The sequence below is a fragment of the Crassostrea angulata genome, unplaced genomic scaffold (assembly GCF_025612915.1).
Source record: "Crassostrea angulata isolate pt1a10 unplaced genomic scaffold, ASM2561291v2 HiC_scaffold_294, whole genome shotgun sequence".
Classification (NCBI taxonomy): domain Eukaryota; kingdom Metazoa; phylum Mollusca; class Bivalvia; order Ostreida; family Ostreidae; genus Magallana; species Magallana angulata.
Genome location: NW_026441847.1, coordinates 976 through 27,701, shown reverse-complemented (window position 1 = coordinate 27,701; position 26,726 = coordinate 976). Strand labels below are relative to the sequence as shown.

Here is a 26,726-nt window from a genome sequence, read left to right as displayed (position 1 = left end):
AAATTTGAAGAAAAAGATTTAGAGATATGACATCCTAAATACCCACTAACTGTTTTTTTCAAAATTAATTGATATATCTTCTACTCAGCTGTAGCAAAAATAATTCAGGCCTATACATGAATATATCAGCTAAATATCCAGTTATGCAGTTCGTTTTCTTTATTTCAATTTTAAAGAAAAGGTTTAATAAAATAATTAAGAAAAAAATTGGACACAGTATATATGTGGTTCAACATTTAATCATCGTGTCATTAATCTGTCATTTATATACAATAATGAAATGAATTTAAGCCTTTATGCAAAACGTATTTCTGTATTCATTTAACCTGGCAGTAGTGTGTTTTCAATTCTTCTTTAAAAAAAACATCACTTGTAAATACAGGGTATTTAAATCTTGGTAGGTGTCGCAGTAGTAAATTCCAGAAATATGATGCAACAACCCGGGTATTCAATCCACATGATGCAGCAACCTGGGTATCCAAGCAACTCTATGCAGCAACAGCCCTGATATCCTAAGCATCAGCCTAGCTCCCAGCTAGCCGACCTAGATAGGTTTCATTATTCCGATTTTAAGATACATGTATTAAAAAATGAATTACGTTTGTTCTATGCAGTACATTTATATACAGATTTCACAGAATAATGAGTTAATAATATCACACATTTCAACACCGTTGACTTTATTTGAACATATTTTATTGTGTGAATTAAACAAAAGGACTGGAAACAAGTTCTTACAACTTACATCTTCCTCTCCTTACACTGTTGAGCAATATATCGATTTTTTGATTTAGCACAGTCATTCGCTATCATAAGAGGCATGTTAGACCAAGAACAGACTAAAGGTACAAATCATAGTGATTTATTTTAACAGGAAGGCTGCTAACATTTTGTCAGTTCATGTTAACAATACGCAAGGGAACCATTAAGATAACGAATGAAGGGTTTCTTCTCGCAAGCAAAACATAATCTTATGTACTCACTGAATTGAACCCATTTCTTGACCTTTGGATTTCTGAAATTGCTTTTCAAAGAAATGATAAACAATAGAATAAGAGATGAGTACAAACTACTGACCTCCTACCACATCAGTCGTGTTCTGATCAATATAATAAAACGCTCTACATCAATAATGTCCAGAAACACTATTATATCTGGGGTTCTTAAACTCTCTCTTAATATTGGTACATGAAAGGGTATGTTCTTATTTCTTTTTTTCCATTCATGCTGACTGACGTTTTTCATACTAATTGTTAGACCATAATTAATTGTCTACAGACTTCTCCAATGTTTTCCCCCCGATTACGAAAAAGAGCAGACGGCAGGTGGGACCGGTCAGCAAAGGATGCTAACTCCTCCTAGGCACCTGATTCTACTACCTCCAATGTAATCACAAACAAACCAAATCATCAACGTTTCGTTTTTTCCTTATTGTGACATATTCCCGATTTTGACATTTACCTTGATTATGACATGCCTAATTTCGACAAGGAGCACGCGGCTGGTGTGACCAGGCCCCGAGGTTATAAAACTTTCTTGAGTACGATCTCGTACTCCAAATCGTACTCCGTGCTCCAAATCGTACTCGTACCCAAGGTATCGAGGTTATAAAACTTTTTCATACTCATACTCGTACTCCGGCTGAGTACAAAACGGCGATTTTCTGAGTAAGCTATGAAGCTTTCTCAAAGTCGTACTCAAGACATTTAATCTAAATTAAATGCAGTGCAAACATATAATATTGTTCATCTTGTAACGTTGCTGTATTATACGCTATAATTTAATCATATTTACATATATATGAATTAAAATGGAAAGTTTTTACTATTTTATTAATGACATATCCAAATATAATGGAGATGAATTTAAGAGTAAGGGCGAACTGCAACCAAGATTAACTTATTACTTATTAATCAACTATCATTTATGTTGCATGCCACAAAACTTGGAAAGGGAAACATTTTATAGAATAAGCGGTAAATCAGTGGCGGAGTAAAGGAGGTCGCATCCGGCGCCCCTCACAGCGCTCAAAAAAATTGTCCAAATAAAGTTAAATCATACTCCTTCTGGCAAAGAAAATGTACAACTTGCGAGTCTTAATTATCTTTTTTTTAACTTGGGGGATTTCTGTACATTAGACTGATTTCAATGGTGCAATATGAAGAAAACGCGTGTGTTCGATGGTTTAACAAAACCCCCCAAAAAAAAACATTTTGGTAACGCTGTCCTTGTGTTAAAATATGACCAGTCACCCATATACCCACCTTTAAGTAATTGGTTATACTAACGGTTTTAACGACTCTTCCATTGTTATTATAATATAAGCTGGTATATATATAGTTATATCGAGAGCATAGACATGTATAAGTATACGTAAGGTAAAATGCATTGTTTGGCTTAACATTTGATTATAAACGCTCGAATATAAGGATGGTGGGTCCCGGTGACGCCATAGTCTTAATTAAGTATTATATTAGTATCTTTCTACAATTTGTGGGGTTTTATTGATGGTTCAAGTTTTTCTCACTTAGTCAAGACTTGAAAATGTGTGTTTAGAATTTATACATACATAATGTGTCATTTTTAGACGGGGTCACGTGACCCCGTCTATTGGTTTACTGTCAGCCTAAGTCTCAAACCGGATGGCACGCGAAGAACACATGAATTGAGTCTACGCGAAAGAAAATAGTTCAGAAACTTTTCATGCATTTCTGTAAATATATATTATAAAAACACGCATTAGATCGTTTTAAGTCCTCTAGGTGTAAACCGAATTCTATAAAGAAAATAAACAAATAGCTTTATTGATCAAAATATTCTTGTTCGGGTTCAATAGTTGTAGTGTTTTGTGGAATGGAGTTACGTAACTGAATGCACAAAGCCGTCAAAAATTCAGCTGGTGCACGAGCTCATAAAATCAATAGAAGAGGTTGAAGGTTGAATCGAAAGTAAAGTTCCCAAACGCATTGTGGCATTTTTGAAAAGTTGTGAATTTTAATACCGAACTTCAAGCGCGAGCCGAGGTTAAAATACAAAGATGTCCTACATATTAAATAGGTGTTTCAACACGCGTTTGACTGCTGTTCATCATTAAAAAAAAATTGTACATAGAAAATAAAAACAAGTCTGAATATGCTCTCTCGTTCATTGACTCTTTAGTTAATTAAACTGAATTTAAATTTTGAACAATACATTATAAGCAAAATCTATATAGATTATACATTTTGGGTGGCCAATAGATTAATTGATATATACAATCTTATTGATTGAAGAACCAAGTTAAATGTTAATGTTCATGTTGTCCGGCTTAGTTGGAATAAACAATCATGTAATTTGTTTTAATGTTATGTGACATTTTCTAAACTTTATAACGGACAAAACCATTTTCAATATTTAAAACCATATTCATGATTTAAACGAATTCTTTATCAATATCTTAATGCCTCTCATCAGAAACTCAGCTGGTCTTTCTACCATTGATAAATATCTCGCACTAATATTAGACCTATGCATTCAGAGATAACGCATGGTTGTTATGTTTTAAATTTTTGATTTATCGTGTGGTAGTACATGTAAATGAATATGACTTATTTCAATTTTAAGAAGATAAAAAGTAAGTTTTTATCGTAGTTTTAAAATCTGATTTACAAATCCTTTATTGTAGCTCCTTGAAAAATTTGAAATTAAATCGCTTTCGAAATTCATTTTTCCAAGACACGCATGAAATTGTGCGTTTAATAAACGAGGGTGTATTTAAAGGACAAAGATCCCTGAAATGACAATGTCCTACGACATTTGTTAATTTTACTGTTAAAAGCGTTAACTTTGCATATTTTAGAAATTTTAAAATCAAATAAGTCTGAATTAATAGCTAAATTTAACAATTTACAATTATCATATATAACAGCCAATCAGGAAAGGTCTACCCAAACATATGACGTAATTCATTCACTTTTGGTCTCCATTCTCTAGTTTTATCGATTTAAAAAAGCAGATGACTCGATGATTTGGAGTATGATTTTTGATAAAATTTTAGAAACGGTTATATCGCGATTCGTGTAAATGATGCAAGAGTTTACACAAAATAGTAGTAAGTGGCGAACGAATTTATTTTTTACCTATTAATTTTATATGAATCGCTGCAAAAAATCATGACAGGTGAGAAGGTCAAAATGGCTACCGCGACAAACTTTTTTTATTGTTATAGTACTTGGAATAATCTTATTGTAAAAAAGAAATATTTCTAACGTCAGATGCCTGTGTTTGTTATCGGTATATAAATGTTAACTTTGTTCGGTAATTCAACAGTTAGAGAATTTTCAGAGTTTTCATAAACCTTGTATAACAGATACCGTCCGACTAATAGATTTTTCCTTTGATCACAAAATAAATAAATATAACGATTTCAATCATATACCTAAATAAAGTTGCTTTGATTTTCCCAGTTAGTTGTAGTTTTTTAAAAAAATTCTTGGGGTCTTATTTTACATAATATACCGTTGTGTCAATTTTCTTCAATTATGAAGAACAGTCCTGGTCGGGATTTAGCAAAATTATGACAAAGTATCAGGCAATTGCAAAAAGCCGAACTTAAGCATACTACATATAGATTTAAATAACTAATTCAAATTCATAATTTTTGGAACATAATGGAGGAAAACGTGAACAATTACAAATTCAAACTTTCAAGACCCCGCCTTTCAGTACTCTCAGTACTTTGATTAATCTTAAGTAACGTCCATTGATATTTTCGAGCAAGCCTTTTCCTATTCATCTTTAAAATTCGAAATACATGTGTTAATTTTGATGCATTTGACATAGATATTTGGTTACTTTAGATAAAAAAGGAATAACTATATGAATTATCTAAATAGTTACTTGCTAATAAAATAAAACAATTTAAAGATGAATATTCCCACAGCTAAGCTATATAGAGAAAAATCTCTCACGTGAAAATGCGAAAAAGCTATTTTAAGTAGTACATGTATTTTCAATCGATTGCATAGAATAACAATAATCCAGTATTTGATTTTTATTTTCCAAATATCAATGAAATTTGACCATGGAACATCACCTACCTTAGGATATTTATTATTTATTTCGAATTAAAACATCGAGAGCATAGACATGTCTAAGTATACGTAAGGTGAAATGCATTGTTTGGCCTAACATTTGATTATAAACGCTCGAATATAAGGATGGTGGGTCCTGGTGACCCCATAGTCTTAATTAAGTATTATATTAGTATCTTTCTACAAATGAATATTTAAAAAAAAAAATTGGTGTTATGACATCAAATTTTATTCTTAGATACACAGTTATGGAAAAACATTAAGTATGATAGACGTATAAATTCTGCTTGAGAATTCGGGTAATTTACAGTTAATTAAAAGCTTGTTTATGTATTAAAAAAAAAGATAACACTTAAATTAATCATAACCTGCAAGATAGAAGCTAGAATTTCTGAGAGAGAGAGAGAGAGAGAGAGAGAGAGAGAGAGAGAGAGAGAAAAGAGAAAAGAGGATTATCTATGCAATCGATTGAAAATACATGTACTCCTTGTGATAAAATAGCTTCTTCGCATTTTCATGTGAGAGATTTTTCTCTATATAGCTTAGCTGTGGGAATATTCATCTCTTAAATTGTTTTATTTTATTAGCAAGTAACTATTCAGATAATTCATATAGTGATTCCTTTTTTATCTAAAGTAACCAAATATTTATGTCAAATGCATCAAAATTAACACATGTATTTAGAATTTTAAAGATGAATAGGAAAAGGCTTGCTCAAAAATATCAATGGACGTTACTTAAGATTAAAAATGACACAGTACGTGTATGTATAAATTCTAAACACACACTTTCAAGCCTTGACTAAGTGAGAAAAGGGTTACAGCAACTTTAGTACACAGTTTCCTTGAACACGTTGTTTCGGTTTAACGTGGTCCTCATATTGGAAATTTTGAAAATATTTCAATTAGTGAATTTTCTTAAAATCTCGTGCACATTCCCAAAAATATTGAAATGAGAAACTTTACGTGTGTCCTTGGCTTTTGGCATGTGTTCATTGATGCAATTCTAACCCCCCCCCCCCCTTCAAGATATTAGATGTTTTTTTTTTCTCACAAGAATTTTAAAAGGCAAATATAGTATGTTGCAATAAAATTGGAATACCCATATAATTTCCTTATTGTATACCATATGGGTGTGAAAATAAACGGATCTTTTCAGTATTTTTGTGATTTTCCCAAGTATATGTTTCTATTTTTGAATTAAACTCTTCCCTGTTTTTCCTAATACAGGAACTGCTCACTAAATATCTTAAGAAATTTCCACTTGGGGGCAGTAACTTTCCAGTTTTGTATTGGCGTCGTTTCTGACCTTTTCCTGACATGTAAAATATCAAAATCGTTAAAAAGCCAGGAAAACTTAAGATATATCGAACAAAATTCTATGTTGAAATACTCTCTTCATATCCGTGTAAATTCTTACTTCTTTCTTTTATATTCATATCGTTCCTTACAACATAATTATACTTAATCATCACATGCATGAATCACTATATGAGTCTCATGAGAGAGAGAGAGAGAGAGAGAGAGAGAGAGAGAGAGAGATTTGACATAAACACAATTTGTTGATAATTTTACCAATTACACTGGATTTATCGTCTTTGTTGCTAAAAAATTCATAACTTATAGATACAGACACATCTCCATGCTTGCAGATGAAGAAGGTAATATGTACATGTAAATAATGTGTTACATTTTGTTGATAAATAATTAATCTGAATACATGTACAGTTTGCCTACATGCCAGGACTATTTACATGAATTACTGTTCTCTGTCTTTCTCCAGAGACGTAAATTTTCATCGATCGGCTTTTGGAGCATACTCCAAATAGTACTCAGCGGAGAACGTACTCCAAAACTTTTATAACCTCGGTTTTTAGAGCCGTACTCAGTGGAGCACATACTCGGATTACGGGGTCCGAGCTGGAGTATTAGTATGGAAAAAGTTTTATAACCTCGGGGCCAGTTAGCAGAGGATGCTCACTCCTCCTAAGCACCTGATCATTTCTCTATCTATTTGGAGGTCCGTGTTGCTTTGCTTTGAATTTGTATTTCGTTTTATGGATTTTTGAGATGGTTCACAGTTTGTTATTGCCATTTTTTTATTCAGCAAAATGATATTTTTCTTTTTTCGGCGGCTGTACGAATGCTGTTAAAATATTCCACTATCATACCCTATGTCACCGAATTTCTGTGTAAATCTAGAGTCATGGTTTGTATGGTTGAAACCCTTTACTCTCTGAGGCTAAGTTTGACGTATACTTTTCTAAATAGATAAATGAATATCATGTATTAAAACCCTTACTCATGCTTCATTACTTTGAAGAACTTAACTTTAATTGCTAAACCATACACGTAATGGCAATCTCTCATATAAAAATTTATCCGCTGCATGTTGTTTTTGAAGAAACTAAGATAATATATTGATTACATTAGGGGGGTGGGTGTCTCCGCGGTCAACGATTAACCCATCAGCCATACCTTAATTTTTAGATATGACAATATAACAATATTATTGCCCATTATCTAGTAATGAAAAGTTCCTTTTTGTTTACGTAAAAACGACATTTTCTTCCAATTAAACTACTAAAAATAACCACAATCATCTTGTCACCCAGTATTTTTAGACACTTCAAATCACTTAATTTCAATTTGTACCCACCAATTTACTTTTTTATGATAATGTGGATTTTACAGAGTGTGGTCCTCATTTCTGCATCACCACACTGTGGTTTTCCTATACCATATCACATCTCTGTGAAACTGATAACAGTTTATGTACCACACTGAAAAACATTTGCTTTTTAGCTCATTTTTAAAGATGTAGTTAAAAAACGGCTTTATTTAATTAAAAAACGATGTTTAGTGATTCAAAAGATGATTTTGCTAATTTCTGTTTTATTTAAATGAAGGTAACGGTATATAATAATATTATAATCATTACAGTAACTTGATCCAAAAATGCCTTGTTACCAGGCGCGGATCATCAGATTAGCGTCCTATTTTATCAAATGAGCGGCAACTCGATTAGATCCGATCTTTTGGTTTAAGTTACAGCTTAAGAACATATGTGTATTACTACCAGTTTGTAAATTTACAAAATGGCAGGAGCTTGTATACACTTAACACACTGTCGTATTTGGTAATGTTAAGGATATGGTCTGACGTAGTTGGATAATTGCATTGACCAATTTGAACTGGATTTAGTCATAAAGACCCACGTGATTGTATATCTGTTGAACTTGGATTTTGTTTGTTAGCTTATTTAAAACACCAACATAGAAAAAACAAAAAAAAACCAAAATCAAAAAACAAAGCCCAGTTTATATGTCATATTTCGTTTAAGTAAAATTAAAAACCTCTACCCACTTCGGTGTGCAATAGAACATGATATTACTGTGTTATACGTGTATTCACCTTTTATCTAAGTTATATTTAACAAGAAACTGAGCTTTGAATAAAGATAACGAAAAAATGACATGTTTTTACATGTATGTAAGATGGATATTTTTTTAGCAATAGATTTATAAAGCAATCGATTTTTCCGATTTCCGAAAATGGAATAAGCCCCTCCCCCTCATCATATTTTGATATCTTTAACATCCGGGTTCTGATATGCGTGATCTGTACTTTACGTTGTCTAGGAGGCCCTGCAGCATGGCATCTTTAAGGATTCTTCTCGGCAGTCTTGCATTACTTGGTATGATCTATTTTTTGAAGTGAAAATGTTACAAAGTCCATGAAATATATGTGACATTGATGATTTCTGCCAAAGGGCTTATATGCATTTATAAAGTTGCATTCATTAATTGTGTTTGATACATTTGATAAACATATACTTTTTATGATATGATACCTTAGCAGTGAATATTTTTTTCAATTCAGTTTTTGAATTTAGTTTGTATTGACTGGTTTCCGGAATTAAAAAAAAGTTTTGTAAATCAAGTCCATGGTAACAATGATTTTGTTTCTTAAAATGCGTATAACCATCAGAAAAATAATTCTTTAGACATTACCCCCTTGCTGAAGAGTAATTTGATTTTTCTGAAGAAAGAAGATCCAGGGGTTATTTTTCTTTATGTAAAACATGTGGAGAAATGACCTCCATAGAAAATTTACCCCTGCTGTTAACAAGAATAGAAAAGTGTTTTATTATATACTTGGTATAAATTACAGGGTTTTTGCACCCTTGATATGAACAGAAAAACGCGCCTTAATCACACCCCCGTATCATCACACTTTATTTCACCTTTTATAGAGACACGATTTGACTTCAAAAATTGTACTTTTATTTTTTATGTATAAAATAATAACCTGTGCATTTTAAATGATTGACCGAAATATTGAATGTTAAAGTCAAGTTACAAGCGAGATACAGAGGTAAGAATTGATTGTTATGTAAACAAAGCTCGAGTCTTATAGTTGTTTACAAAAATGTAATGTAGAGAATTACTATTTCATAGACAAAATGACATGTAAAAACATTTTAAACTCATTCAATACCTTTATAGATACTATTATCAACAAAAAAAGATACATTAGATTGAAACTTACACCAATACAACACATATGAAAAAACATTCGAGCTTTGTTTACAAAACAAAGAATTATTAACTCTGTATCTTGCTTATGACTTAATATTTGACATTTAAATTTTGACATAAGATTATAAACTTCTATATTTATCAGTTTAAACATTAAAAATGGAAAAATAAACTTTGAAAATTTAATGTCGAATCGTGTCCAAGTCCCTTTATCACGCTCTTTATTACACCTTTCCGGAACACATTTGCTCCTTTTATTTAGATTACTTAGACTCTTATCCTCTTTTTCCGCGCATATCTGAAGACGAAACTTTGACGTCATGATCTGAACATTACAATATAGATGAAGTCACAATACATTTAAACGTCGAAAATACGCAGTTTGGAGACAGAGATAAAGTAATTTTAAGTTGTTTTTTTGTCACGTGAAAATGAAAACTAGCTTTCTAAATTCAAATATATAATAAAAGAACAATACATGTCAAAATCTGTATCACATCCCATATCAACCAAAGACTCTTATATCAGCCCGAGGGCCAAAGGCCAGAGGGCTGATATTCTAAATCGTGCTCCTTTTTAATTAGGACCGAAGGCCAGAGGGCCGATATTGGTCGAGGGTTGATATTGGTTGTGGTACAGATTTTGCCATGTATTATTCTCTATATATTATCTCGTATCCAAGATATCTGACTTTGAAATCAGGCGTCTGAGGGCTTGAATCATATCTAAATGAAATTAGGCGTTGAATCATATCTAAATGTGTCCATTTAGCTCACCAGAAGTTTGTCATTTTTCACAACGATATTGTGGTAAATGGTGGGCCTTTATCTCCCTTTTTTTAAAAGTGTACATCAAACAAATTACAGGGCAGTGCAGGAGACCTACGGAGATATTATTTCCAGGTCTCAAATTTGGGCTGTATGAGTACCACCAGGTGGTTTCGATGGGTTTAATTAATCATATCTCCCTTGATTTTGATCACAAGACGCATTCATATTTCTTATCCAGGCGATCTCTACTGCCTCTGAAGTTGTCAATGCTCTTACAAATTATTAATGGATTTATCATTATGATATTAATTTCAGTATGCCGATGATAAAGTAAAATAAAGGTAATTTTTCTGTTCGCGTGCTCTCAGTACTTTGATGATTTTACTTCTTGGACGTTAGATTCTACTGGATTAATGGCTGCTGTGTGTGGCTGCTAGCTTCAGCATGATTCTAATGCCTAACAATGGATCGAACTTTTCATAATTTTGGTCCCATCATTTAATTCTAGGTAATGCATTTGTATGGGGATAATTATACCCCAATACAATACGTCAAGCAGTATCATTTTATGTCGGAAGATAAACCCCTTATTTCGCTTAAGGTTTATTTGAAATATGAATTTAATTTCTGATACACTTTGTAAAATGCGGTAAAAATTACAACATTGTCAAGATTATTTCAAAAATAATAAAAAATCATACTATAAAACTTTAATATATATGAGGGGTCAATATTTTACAGGGGTAATTTTTCTTCATGTAGAATAGGCTCATTTTTGGGAGTTGATTTTTAATCAACTCTCCTATGCAGTCACTCTGGCAAACCGAAAGTGAAACAGTGTTTGGACCTAAGCACAAATTATCACCGCTGACAAGATTTAGTTCTTGAAAATAATCGATAAATTCAATGTTATGTATCTTGAAGCATTGGATTTTAAGAAACTTATTTGTGAATACCTTGAAAATAGTCAGATGTTAAATAGTACGAACAATTTAGATATTTTTTTGCAGTTGTATGTATTCATACGCCAGAGTGTTCAACCATCGGCTGTCTCCGTAAATCTCCGACAGGCAGAGAGTCATTCTATATTTAGAGGTCGCGTCATCAAGCTATCACGTGACCTGGTGTACACATTCTCTTGCTTGTTGGAGATTAACGGAGACAAACGAGCATCTGGTTGAACGGGAAGTTAGTTGATTATTGCTTGGATCTATACAATTTTTTTTTTGAATATTTCGATTACTTATACATAGTTTTATGGAATCAATTCTACCTTTAATCATTACACAACACGATACAAACGGGTTTTTTTTTCTAACAATTCTTGTCGGAAAAGTCCAAGAATTCATATTACAAAAATGTGAATAATTCAAAGATTGATCATAAACTACTTGCCAAGCGACGTAACATACATTGTATCGTATTTTAAAATGAATAATAATAGATAAACTCAACTCCCGACAGTACTTTGATTATGAAAATGACACTTATTCTTTAGGCAAAAGAGATCATTTTTTCTGCGTAGAATAATGACTAGGGGGTCATTATTCTACGTCGAAAAATGACCCCGGTCATTATTCTACATATTTCTACTTTACACCGACAAGACATAATAGCGATACACCAAGTTATGATAACATGAAAACATTGATTCTAGTCTTGAGTAATTAAATGAGTTATTTGTTAATAGTTTACTCAAGTTGAAGTGTAAGTGTATCATGTTAGAGTGAAAAAGAAGCAAGACTGATTATCAGTTTCAAGAAGATCACGGAATAGTGTATTTATATATCTTAGATTTTGAAATAATTGTTCTGAATACTCACTTGATAATTTTTTTCTGTGCTGTAAACATTAACCACGTTTAAAAATTGTGCAGAGAACAGTGTCGTTTGACCTTAAATTTTTCTGATGGAACATTAGTTCTGAGATATATTTGTAATCATTGTTAGTAAGTTTAAGGATTTGTGGAATTAAATGGTGATATGATGAGGACTGTACATGGTACTTGTTCCACTTTTGAAACAAAAGTTTCAATTTCAGAAAACACGTTTAAATACTGAATATTGCTGATAACGAATTATCACTATACCTTTATCGCACTCAGCTACATTGGATTCAATGGTATGCACGTCAGTTGATCTGAAGCGCTGTTAAAAACTACATGTAAATCAAAATCAAAATTAATTTGGTGAGAGAAAAAAACTGAAACAAAGTCTAGTTACCAACAAAACAGATTTTCAACTGAAAACGACTGAAAAGGATTTAAGTGTAATCTAGTGTATAAATACAACACTTTTTAAGCACTGTTGTTTACAATAGAAGGGGTATTTGTAACTGAATAGTCGAACGTCAGTTGTGTGAAGGGTTATTCTTGTAATAATAGTTCCACATTTAAAATGCTAAAATTTATTTACGATGTGGAAAAATCAAATTTTCTCTGTGTTTTTTAAAGACAGGCAACACCTTCTTAAAGATTAATTAAAAAAATTTAAAAAATGTTGATGTACTTCTCTCGCATGAACTCACGTTTCATCTTACCAGCAACATTTAAGGGGACATTTAAATAATTTCTATTTCAATCTTCTTGAATAATATGTTTGAGTGTGTTTCATGTGACCTTTTATTTTCACAAGAATGATAGGGCACATCACTCAACTAAGTAAATGTTTTTAAAGAAAACTCCGAACTCCCATTGCAACCACATACAAATAGTGGCATAAGTATGTTTCATCTCTTATCCTATTAGAATTTTTCGTACGTGAAAGGGGTCAAACCTCAACCCTGATGAGATCATTGCAATATCAAAAACTCTGAAGCAAATGGAGTCACGAAAAACTGATTTTAAATGATTTCCATTCATTAGTTTACATAACTTTGTTATCAATATAGTATGTATTATTAATTATTTGTTTTCAATATTTGATAACGTTTTCGAAACGTACAGTATACACGGTTATTTTCGCCCATCTTTACTTGCAAGCCGTTTTGCTCCGCAAAGTTTAAAAAGAGATAATTGAGACATTGGAATTCGCCTACAGTCTTAAATTCGCCTACAGTCAACGAAGGCAAAAGGGGCAATAAAAACGGAGGCGAAAATTTCCCTGTTTACAGTATAAAACTAGCTTAAAGATGCTTAACGGTCAACAACTTAACAACCAGATTTAACGTAATAATTTAAATTCAAAGTGTTAGGTATAATCTATTATATATTTATAAAAATCTATACAAATTAACACATGCCTCTTCTTTTAAAGGAGATAAATATAACTGCAGCTATTCTGAATGTATGTGTAGTTATACTTTAAAGCCGGGTGGGCTTTAAAATGAATAGCACAGATTGGAAAATGTTTAAAGTTTTTTTGTATATTTTCCATCATTGTCTACATAAAAACTTTTGTTCGTTTTCAATATTCCTTAAAAACCGCAAGAGATTTGATAAATACACTAACATATGGGGCTACTTTATGTATATATTATATATATGTACATACACAATGGTTTCGAAGATTTGAAGATTTTCGACGACTGTAAACAGAACGTTTGAACCTGGAGTAGCGTTGAAACATATTATTTTATTAAGAGGGAAATGCCAGCTATTAAGGGAATATCAAAATCATAGACCTTTTTCTTTCTCGTTTTTGATTGTAATATCTGTCATCGGTAGTAAACCACAGTTTTTTTGTATAATATTTGCACACGTTGAATCATAATATTTTCTTTTTTGTGTGTAAGTGTACTCACATTTGTTTTGTAGGTATCCCGGCGTTTGTATTTTGTGGTGAGTGCTGCAAGGCCCATTATGACCTTCGCTTACAATACAATGATGAGAAGTGGTGCAGCAACTATTGTTGCGATCAGATAGTGAAGTTTGACTGTTGCGACAATGGCCTTTTACAAGTACCATCTAGTGAGAGAACCGACTACTGTGTTGATTATTTCCACAGTAATGGGTAAGTTTATAAACCATCGTTATAGTATATCTAATAGAAACAGAACTTCGCTTCGTTTAGATATGGTATTCACAGTTTAGATCAGGCCATGTTCTTATACGGAACTTATTATATCTTCTATTGGTTCAAGCTGAATAATATTGAAATCTAAGTGTGCATTTAGAAAAAAACAAAGTACTGCGAGTACTGATAGACGGAAGCATGATTGTTATTAAAATTACAAAGCAAAATTTAGGTCGATATTAAGATGAATAAAATTCATTATAATCAATATACTCTCACTGGTTGAGTAAATTCAAATTTTACAGAATATTTTTTCCAAAATATATTTGAAATATTTCTAAAAGGGTAAAAGCTATACTCCCATCGGGATTCGAACTAACAATTAACAGATTCGTAAATAACGCTCTAACGCAGTGCTCTATACTGTAAGATAAGATTTTCGGGAAAGAAAACACATTTGATCGGAGATACATGTACGTCAAACATGAAAGTGTTCGATCCATATGACCTTCATTTCATAACAAAAAGGCACTATTTTTTCCCACAAGTAAATTGTTATCAACTTCATCAGATGCAAACATAAAGTCGTTTTTGGTAAAGGATTGTTTGTTTACTAGATTAGTTAAATGTGAAAATGGACTGTGTGTGTCAAAGGGATAGTGAAAGTGTTATTTACAGAGGCGATAAAACCAAACCTGCATTTTCCCCAATATTAATCGCATGTCTTTACTCGTACCTGAATATCAATTGAAGTCTTTATGACTTAATAATGAATAATAAAAAGTACAACAATCTTCAGTTACGTGAAATATGTAAATCCAATAAACCTGAGTTTATGCCTTTCACACAAAATGATGAAAGGATTACATAACGATTAGTTTTTTGTTGGTTTTTTTTAGAAATACTTGATATAATATCATCCACTAAGTATGATTCCCTATATTATGGACATTAATTGCAATTCATAGATTTGTATAACCCGACATAAGTAAAATACACACATCCAATTCATCGATTGGTCAAAACCTTTAAAACCCTAGGAAAAAATCACTGATTGCACGAAATAATCATGATGATATTAGACTCATAACACCAATAGAAGTCGACTTGGCTGTTTCTTTTAGTCAACAAACGGATGAATATAAATAATAGTTTAAATAATTTTACTTACTCCTTACTTACTATGGTAGACGATATTGTAAACATTGTATAGGTGGGCGGCTGCACTGATCGTCATAGGAAGCATCGCCCTGATTGTTGGTCTGTGTGTCTGTTGCTGTAAAGCATGTTGTTGTAGGAGCCAGTCGGTGGGCGTGCAAGGAGCCAACCCAGGTGAGTTTTATATATTTACAACAGGTATCGTGAGACAAGGTTCAATTGATGGGATGATACGATATTATTTGATGTTTATCAATACTAGTTATAAATTTCACTGAACCTTGACTTGAACTTATCCGCTTAAAAACACAGACCGTTGCCACCTTAAATACTAATTTTTAATGTAAAACTAGAGGCCCATGGGTCTTGTCGGTCACCTGAGTTACTGCAGTGTAACGTTTGCAATGTAAATTCATGTGCATTATCATAACAAGGCTAATAAAATCATTTTTGTAGCTTTATGGTGCTGTGGATTTATCTCTCAAGTGTAGTAAGGTTTGACCAACATTAGCCTTGTAAACGACACTAGTATGATCTGGACAGGATTCTGTACATTTCTGATAGAAGAGAAAATGAGGTGCAAAGTAAAACCATTATCTCCATTAATTGTGCAATGAGTTACTAGAATCCACTGAAAAATTAATACTTTCCGTGTAATTTTCATGTGCACACATATAATGTGCTTAACAATGCATCATAATCTAAAATTCCCTTTTAAAATGTAAATAACTAAATACAATGCCCTAAAAAATTCAAACATTCAAGAAGTGATTCAGCAGTGAAGAAGTGATTCCTGAAAAAAATTAGTCTTTAAAATACCTTAATATTTATTGCAACCGCCATGAAATGAAAACATAAAAACCATTCAAAAACCTTAATCTGAATAAAAATTTTGTTTAACTAGTTCCAGGTTTTGCAACATCGTGATTCGTTTTACTCCATTAGTCTTTGTAAATGTATCTGAGGTTTCTATGGATTTTTTTTTAACACATGTAAGGAACGTTTCACAATAAGTTGACTTTTGGAAAGAAATAAGTCAAATTTTTAAACACAATATCAAAAATGGAGATAATATGTAACTGTTGCAGTTTTGAAATACAAAAAAAGGATGTAAAATGAAGAGTTATTTATGGTTCTGTCTATATGTAAGTTGTTTAAAACAAAGATGCAATGAAAAACTAATTTTTAGCTTCATTTATTTTTTATTCACTTATCATATAAATGTGCAAGTGGAACAAGAGAATAAAAAATATACTTAACTTATGGAAACGAATCATTTTGTAGTCTTAAACTATTATTAATATGCTTACTAATATTATTAATAATTTTGACATTTACTGACCAAAAAAAAAGAAAATTCATCTTCCACACAATTGATATTTCAATATATACATTTTCTCTGAATTCTGGTGATTCTACTTAATCGACCAGTTTCAAGAGCAAGATTATGAGAAGACATTCTTATTTTGAAAATACATTTTTGAAACATAACAGGTATAGGATTTGTAAGGTAGTTTTGTAAGCAATGTTGTGAATTAAGGTATCGATAGAATGAACATTTACTGGAATTTTTCAATGCATGCAAATATTTCTTGTTTTGCTTGGTCAAATATTCTTTGATTGATAATACATACTGTACCTTCATTGCATCTCTGTGCATTCCAAATTTCGTTAAAATCTGACTTTTTTTAACATCAAAAACCCTATTAATTTTCTTATGATTCTCAACATCATCGAACAATTTGTCATAAAAGTTTATAATTAACAAAATACAGTTGTTGGCATTTAGGTCAGTATATGATTAATGAGAATTTTCTATGGTAATGCAAAGGAAACCTTCCAAGCTCTGTATAAACAGCTGCTGTACATGTAGATTTCTTAACATCTAATATATGTCTACAAACATCTAAGCGTAATATTTCAACATTTAAATCTTTTTGTGTACCCCATATCTCGGGGCCATCAATAACAATTGGACCTACAAAACAATCAAACAAAAATAACAAAGTTTTATGGTTACCATACATGCTTTTGACATTTTTCTTCGATAAGAACGTAGCTTTTTTGGCTTGCACAGCTAGTTGCTTTTTAGCCTTCGAAAATCAAAATTAAAAGTTTTACCTAGATATGTAAAATTATTAACAATTTCTAGATTTTTGTCTCTGAAAACCCACTTTTCATTTTTTCTGACCTTACCATCCTCCAAAAAATAACCTTGCCATCCAAAAAATAACGATTATGGATTTAGCAACATTCACCGAAAGTTTCCATGCGATATAATATTCATTTAATTCATCTAAAAGTCCTTCAATGAATTGATTCAGAGAAAAGAACCATTTCATCAGCACACATCACATCAAAGTACATAAGATCATAGGGCACACATTGAGATTTTTAAAAATAAACAGGGACCACGAATTTTCACAATGTTTACTTCCCTTCCCCCGAGATGATATATGTTATGTTAAAATTGGGTGCAATTGGTCCAGTGGTTCCAGAGGAGAAGCTAAAAATGTTCGAAAGTCGATTATCGACGAACGATGTACGACGAACGACGACGGACAAAAACAAATACATGCAGCTATAGGTCACACGAGTGAATAAGGTGACTTAAAAAACATTGCATTTTAAAGCTTAAATTCATAATCCAATAATTTTGATAAAAAGGTTAAAGGTAGAAAAATCAAAATGCTTTACGTTCCTTTTAAAGACAAAATTTATTATTAAGACATATTTGAGTGATGAATATCGTACCAGATATTTAAACCATTTTAGGTGTTACTGTGGTCAATTCCGCGATGCAGCAGACAGTGAATCCAAACCACACGGTGCAGCAACAGCCGGGGTATCCCGTGAACCAGGTCCCGAGCTACCCAGCCTAGACGGATTTTTCCTCCCAAAGTGATCAGCTAGGGAAGACTTTCAGTCACTTGGAACTTTTGTATGAAACAAGTTTAGCTTTTTAAAAAAGCTTACCGTCTTTAGAGCAAACTCTTAACAGCAAGAAGATATCAAAGACAATTTAATTATTTTTTATATGAATGTCGCCTTCTTCTCTATGCAATAGCGAGCCTAATTTTTTTTTAAAATATGTCCTTTTAAAGCATGCGTGCTTAAAATTGAATTATTTATAGCGTGTTATTTTTTTGAAATCGACTGTAGCAGGTAAAAATAGATCTTAGGAAGGGTTGTATAACTGTAGTAAAATCAAATTTAATACAACTGCATTCAGTATCATTCAGTTATACTGATATTAGTTTCACCGTTTCTAATATACAAACTTGTTTACTGATATTAGCCATACCTAATGAAATTTCATTGGTATTTGTATAATCAAAACAAAAAGAAAAGAACAAATTATTTCAAGAAATGTTACAGGATACTGCTTTAACTAGTTAAAAGAAATTGAATGCCCGAATTTCACTTAGAGCCATTTTTATTGTTCTTTCGTTTTCTCACTTTTTAAGATTTGAAATCTACGAAAATTGTTAAGTCGTACGTAAAAACAATCATCAGAAAATTAGCTCCCTTGTGCCGAACAGTATATCACCCAATGAAATAATTGTAAATTTTCACATCATGTATTTTCTACCAATTACAAAGGAGAGGAAGTGCACAGCCCGGAGACTGTAAATTATTTCAACTCTTTATACCGTCTTCCTTGGAAGACGGTAATGAATTGTTTAGTAGTGAATGAATATTGTCATCTGCCAGTTTAATATATTTAAACTAATGAAAGTACATGCAACTGTGTTTTACAATTCTTTAACCACTTGCAGTTGATTATGTTATGTTTAATTTCTATATTCATTCGTTTCTTGATCATGTATTGTTGATTATTTAAATTAATAATATTTTTTTACTTTTATATGTACTAAGTAGTCTTGGAATAATAAACAATTTAACAAGTGTTTTTGATTTATTGTGAAGTTTTCGTCTTTGTTATATCAATGGTGTGGTGAAAATAAAAAGTTAAAAAGAAATTTCATTAAGCAACATGTTATAAATCCTCCTATCACAAATGAATAACTGTGGATTGCTTAAATTTTACAGGTTCGTGGGAATGTAATTTCGTGTATTCTCTTAAACGTACAAAGAAAATATGACTTTATTAATTTAATAATTCGTGAAGGATTTTAATTCGTGGATGAAAGGTACCCACGAATTCCACGAAAATTGAGCCTCCGCGAAATCTAATGATTTCCAAGTACTCAAGTTTTCCTGTTATGATTAGAGATGATGATTACAACGTGAGACACGAACAATAAATGGCAATATGAGAACGAGCAATATAATACCATTCTCTGCATCCAAGTCCTTAATTAACATCTGAAGTCAGTAGTACAATGTAATACAATATTTCATTGCTAGTATTGATTTACTTGTGAATTGTAAGGTACTTTTACCCTACATTTTAAACTCCATCTTGAAATTAGTCAGAAATCAACATTATCTTTTTGAATGATATGATACCACGTATATACATTTTATCAATAAGTGAACTAAAGTAGCATTTAGTTACACAAGACAATCTGCATAATTATTCGTTAATTATTCGTTAATGTTTACCTTTAAAAATGATAGTTAGATAGTTAAACCGATTTTTAGAAATAAACAAAATTACATAATTAACTTTTTGGCAAGACGTTTTTCATCCATGGCTTCAGGTTATGAACATTTTTAAAATGACATGTTATTAAAACGAACAGTGTTTAACTAAACTATTATTGACTAAATTTTGAACATATTAAACTAGCATTCTCATTGCAGTAAATGTTCTCCAATATTTCGGTAAGGTACATTTTTGGTGTATTATAGTTATAAAATAATAAATATTAATTTTATTAATAAATCCACCTTTTTAAAATGTGTTCAACTTGTTGGGGATTATTTATCTAAAAATGGCGTTTCAGAAAATACTTTAATATCATCAATGCATACATGATGAATTTTAAGACTATTGTTAGTGTTATTTTAAAGTTTTTAGAATTGTTTCCAGTAAAAATGCAAATCTTTAAAGAACATAATGTTTTTCTCCTTTTAAAGATTGTAATTGAAGTTATATAATTGAACTTTAATTTACCAGATGATTTTGTTTTTAAATAATTATCGAGTGGTAAAATTTATGTAATGTCTAAGAAAATTTGCAATGTACATAACATTTACATACTAATGAGGGAACTGCGTACCAAATACATGTAGAAGTCACAATTGAAAGAGACATGTATTATAGCATTACAAAATGCAGTTTTTTATACATAAAAACTAAATACCGACTAACCTACTTACTTACTTTCTCACTTACCTATTTTTTTACTTACTTACTTTAAATTTAGAATGTTAAGGGTAAGGAAATTCATTAGGTTCAATACCTTAGAATTTATAGAATTAGATAAGCTCCTCCACTTAATCAATATTGGTATCATTAACATCCGGGACTTAAATCGATATCATGATTTGTTTCAAACGTTGTCTAGGACGCCCTGCAGTATGGCATGTTTAAGGATTCTTCTCATCAGACTTGTGATTATTGGTATGACGTATTTATTTTATGATTGATTGTTACTGATTCGTTGCATATATATATATATATATATATATATATATATATATATATATATATATATATATATATATATATATATATATATATATATATATATATATATATATATATATATATATATATGTATATATATATATATATATATATATATATATATATATATATATATATATATATATATATATATATATATATATATATATATTTATATTTGTTATATTATACAAATATTGACTGGGGTTGAGGGCAACATTGATTATATTAGCCCCCGAGGGACGAAATATTGCCCGACGCGAAGCGGAGGGCAATATTTTCGTCCCAAGGGGGCTAATATAATCAATGTTGCCCGAAAACACAGTCAACATTTGTTTTGTTATATGAAGAAACAAACCAAAATTTAAGAAATTAATTGAAAACAGATCGCCGTAATTTTCTCAGCTCAACAAAGAATTCACGAATTCAATTTTGTGCAAAGTTCATTTCCAAATATCCTCAGCATCAAACGGTCACTTGTGATATTCAGCCGACCGTACGAATTATCAGACAGGTGTTCTACCTGATTTTACTTCACAGTAATTCGCAAATCCTTATATCCGTTATGATAGCAAACCGTTACATTGCGCGTTCGTTGTTTACTTGCCTTGACTGACTGTCTATTATGACGTCACCTTGTTTTGGAGTCGCGAAGAATTATTTACGTCACCGTTTACGAATCAACAAATCAGAGGCGATTATTTGAAATAGAGGGAATGTTCTCTAGATATTATTCCTAGCCGGTCAATATCTAAATAATATTGACCGGTCAATATTTTTCGGACGAGCTGATATTACAATTATTGACTATTCGTCTATGTAGAGTTATATAGTGAGAATATACTACTGAATATAACAATCAGTAGTATATTCTCACTATATAACCCTATATAGACAAATAGTCAATACCTGTAATATTAGCTCGTCCGAAAAATATTGACCGGTCAATATTTTTTGGATATTGACCGGCTAGGAATAATATCTAAAGAACATTCCCTCTATTTCAAATAATCGCCTCTGATTTGTTGATTCGTAAACGATGACGTAAATAACTCTTCGCGACTCCAAAACAAGGTGACGTCATAATAGACAGTCAGTCAAGGCAAGTAAACAACGGACGCGCAATGCGACGGTTTGTTATCATAACGGATATAAGGATTTGCGAATTACTGTAAAGTAAAATCAGGTAGAATATCTGTATGTTAATTCTTACGGTCGGCGGAATATCACCAGTGACCGTTTGATGCTGAGGATATTTTGGAAATGAACTTTGCACAAAATTGAATTCGTGAATTCTTTGTTAAGCTGAGAAAATTACGGCGATCTGTTTTCAATTACTTTCTTTAATTTTAGTTTGTTTCTTCATATAACAAAACAAATATTGACTGGGGTTGAGGGCAACATTGCTTATATTAGCCCCCGAGGGACGAAATATTGCCCGACGCGAAGCGTCGGGCAATATTTCGTCCCTCGGGGGCTAATATAAGCAATGTTGCCCTCAACCCCAGTCAATATTTGTATAATATATATATATATATATATATATATATATATATATATATATATATATATATATATATATATATATATATATATATATATATATATATATATATATATATATATATATATATATAACAAATAAAAGAAAAAAAGCAACACTAACTGCAAAACATAAGCGCTTTCATTGTTATAAATCTTCAGACGTTTTACAGTCGTTAAAACTATGACGTAATTACGTTACCTAGTGATAACGTCAACAATAATACTATGACGTCATAATGCTTATTGAAGGAAACAATCATAGAATAAAGTTATATAGCGTTATATACAGTAAAACAAAATCAGAGACGATGAAACAGTCTATATCAAACTATTTAACGAAGGTTTTAGTGACTTTATAAAATGTTTTTCTTTTTCCCTTCGTTCAATTGCATTGTCAGTATAAAGTTTATAAAACGGAAAAACTGAAAATTGTCCGTGGCCACAAATATCAAGATGTTCACTAAGTTTAATTTTTTTGTACTCGGGTTGATTGACGTGTTGTTTGTGTATACGAATACGGGTGCGTAGGGTTGTTCCAGTTTCTCCTATATAGAATTCGTTGCATCCGCTACACGTAATGTTGTATATAACATTTTTAGAGGCACAAGACATGTTCGCATTAACAATAAAGTCCTTGTCCCCGAACTTGAACGATATATATATAATGGCGTATTTTTTCTTCTATTTTGCGTTTTTTTAATGCATGCAAATTTTGGAAGTTTCGTCATTAATGATGATTTGGGATCATATGCTTAACAGTGTAAATAAATAAAACACCAATAATCAACATTTCATCAGTTTTTGTCAGGTTTTGTTTTCATATGAAATCGTTTTAGTTTAAAGATTGGTATTGTCTTGTAGGTATTAAACGTTAGTAAAACACATTCAAAATCACAATAATTTGTATAAATCAAGGCTTTTATTCTATATTCAGAAATAAACAACAAGCTAAATATTCACAAGGATATCGAAACTTTGTTGGGCATGTGATCAAATCCTGTAAAGCCCAAAGTGCTTTCCAGAAGATTTGATAACGTAGCAACAAAGTTCATATTCCTGAGATTTGAATATAGACACCTCCTTTTGTAAATGACTGTAAAACGAGTTTAGGTTTCATTAGATATATGTGTTGCAAAAATACTGCAAAGCTATGTAAATCTAAACAGCATTTTCTCATTATAAATCTCGTTTATATATAAATTCGGATTGATAATCAATATAATATATTTCTTTTTATAAGAAAAAAGTAAAAGTAAGACTTCGGAGAATCGATTCAAACGAATCACAAAGACCTGTTTCAATTTCAGATAATGTATTGGCTGCATGATTTTGTTAAATCAAATAATGGTGCTGTTTTGGGTTTTATTTCGAAACAACTGCATGCAGCCCTCTCCAAAATCGGGTTAACATTGGTATGCACGTCAGTCTGTAACAAATTATAGAAAGCGCCTTTGAATGAAAAAAAAAATCAAATTTAAAGGTATGGGTAAGAAAGGTATGGTGGCATATCTCTGGCTCTTGTGTGCAAGTTATTTTTCTATTAATTATGTCGACATGCAAGATGAACATGTTGACATGCAAGATATTTATGTCAACATGCAACATAACTATGTTGACATGCAAGAAAACTGCAGTCAAATTTTAAAAAATCTCAAATATCGCCAACATGTGACATCCAAGATGCTAGATACACTAAAGCACTGAATCATGATTTTTTTAAGTATACACTCTCATAACTGCCGCGGTGTGTGCATACAAATTGAGTAAAATTTGTATGCTCACATCGCGGCAGTTATTAGAGTGTATACTTCAAAAAATCATGATTTAATGCTTATATTTACATTTTTTAACTTCTTGCCTTGTCTGCAAATGTGAATTATACCTTAAATTTCCGATTTTCTCCTAAGGGTAAGTTAATATTAATGGAAGAGCCACAGTAACAGCCACAAGCGTGAACTTTGCTTTTCGCTTGTGACGTTGCAGTTTACAGCGTTCAACGTTTGTGACGTCATAATAAAACTAGTCAATTTGACCTTTGACTACTTGTTGCATATAGAGGCATTTGAAGATCACAGAATTTAATGGAAAAACACAGTAGAATGTAAATATTTCACATTGATGTCAACTTGCAACTTATTTATGTTAACATGCAACTTCTTGATGTCGACATGCAACTTAGTTATGTTGACATGCAAGAAAACTGCAGTCAAGTAAGAGTTTAAAAAAATCTCAAATATCGCCAACATGTGACATCCAAGATGCTAGATACTTCCTATTGATGTCAACATGCAACTTATTTATGTTAACATGCAACTTCTTGATGTCGACATGCAACTTAGTTATGTTAACATGCAAGATAGATATGCTGACATGCAACATATTTATGTCGACATGCAACATAGTTATGTTGACATACAGCTTATAAATTGCAGGTCAACATATTTATCCCGCATGTCAACATACGTTAGTTGCATGTTTACATAAATAAGTTACATGTCGACATAAATAAGTTGCATGTTGACATAAATAATTTTTACAGATACATTCTGGATCTACCCCTGGAACTAAAAATTTTTAAGAGGAGTTGGTGTTGGTGTGTGTGTGGGTGGGGGGGGGGTCGAATCCTACTTCCTGTGGTTTATCTTAAATTTTCATAGAACAGTTACTGTCTGCATGTGGAAAATATTGGCTTATAAATCGTCTTTTCTCTGTAGTGTCAAAAGCGCTGTGAAATTTAGAGTAATTTTGAACAAGGTTCATTTCTTTTTATTTCGAAATATCGAGACCATTAAAGATAATAAAAGCCTATTTTGAAAGTTAACAAAAAGCAATCTTACTTGGAAATGTAGAAAGTAATCAAGAATCAGCAGTAAGTAATTAAAATGCAGGTTAAAGGGCATTAGATGTAAACATAAAGATAAGATTTCGAATTTTCCAGTTTTGTATTGGCAATATTTTTAAAATTATGACGTACACATTTGGCTCCTTAGGTGACCATACATACTACATGTAGCTGCAGAGATCTAGATGTGTTCTTTGTCTAATATAGCCGCAACTTCTTTTTAATTTTACTGCGGGAAGGTAGAGTATCCATTCCGAACCATCTACCAGTATTTGATTTTTATTTTCCAAATATCAAAGAAATTTGACCATGGAACATCACCTACCTTAATATTTATTATTTATTTCGAATTAAAACATCGAGAGCATAGACATGTCTAAGTATACGTAAGGTAAAACGCATTGTTTGGCTTAACATTTGATTATAAACGCTCGAATATAAGGATGGTGGGTCCCGGTGACCCCATAGTCTTAATTAGTATTATATTAGTATCTTTCTACAATTTGTGGGGTTTCATTGATGGTTCAAGTTTTTCTCACTTAGTCAAGACTTGAAAATGTGTGTTTAGAATTTATACATACATAATGTGTCATTTTTAGACGGGGTCACGTGACCCCGTCTATTGGTTTACTGTCAGCCGAAGTCTCAAACCGGATGGCACGCGAAGAACACATGAATTGAGTCTACGCGAAAGAAAATAGTTCAGAAACTTTTCATGCATTTCTGTAAATATATATTATAAAAACACGCATTAGATCGTTTTAAGTCCTCTAGGTGTAAACCGAATTCTATAAAGAAAATAAACAAATAGCTTTATTGATCAAAATATTCTTGCTCGGGTTCAATAGTTGTAGTGTTTTGTGGAATGGAGTTACGTAACTGAATGCACAAAGCCGTCAAAAATTCAGCTGGTGCACGAGCTCATAAAATCAATAGAAGAGGTTGAAGGTTGAATCGAAAGTAAAGTTCCCAAACGCATTGTGGCATTTTTGAAAAGTTGTGAATTTTAATACCGAACTTCAAGCGCGAGCCGAGGTTAAAATACAAAGATGTCCTACATATTAAATAGGTGTTTCAACACGCGTTTGACTGCTGTTCATCATTAAAAAAAATTTGTACATAGAAAATAAAAACAAGTCTGAATATGCTCTCTCGTTCATTGACTCTTTAGTTAATTAAACTGAATTTAAATTTTGAACAATACATTATAAGCAAAATCTATATAGATTATACATTTTGGGTGGCCA

The 26,726-nt window shown here is 31.6% G+C and overlaps 1 protein-coding gene across 1 annotated transcript; it reads left to right on the top strand.

Moving 5' to 3' along the window:
* The first annotated feature begins 8,711 nt into the window (after positions 1 to 8,711).
* Positions 8,712 to 19,406, top strand: LOC128170060 (uncharacterized). Its single transcript, XM_052836047.1, has 4 exons — positions 8,712 to 8,768; positions 14,137 to 14,332; positions 15,549 to 15,667; positions 18,269 to 19,406. The coding sequence occupies exons 1-4, from the start codon at positions 8,726 to 8,728 to the stop codon at positions 18,373 to 18,375; spliced, it is 465 nt and encodes a 154-aa protein (XP_052692007.1). The 5' UTR covers positions 8,712 to 8,725; the 3' UTR covers positions 18,376 to 19,406.
* The last annotated feature ends 7,320 nt before the right edge of the window (positions 19,407 to 26,726 follow it).

Coding starts and splice junctions, on each gene's coding strand:
- LOC128170060 (XM_052836047.1), top strand. CDS start 8,726: ATGGCATCTTTAAGGATTCTTCTCGGCAGTCTTGCATTACTTG. Junction 8,769..14,136: donor CGGCAGTCTTGCATTACTTG/GTATGATCTATT, acceptor TTTGTTTTGTAG/GTATCCCGGCGTTTGTATTT. Junction 14,333..15,548: donor GATTATTTCCACAGTAATGG/GTAAGTTTATAA, acceptor AACATTGTATAG/GTGGGCGGCTGCACTGATCG.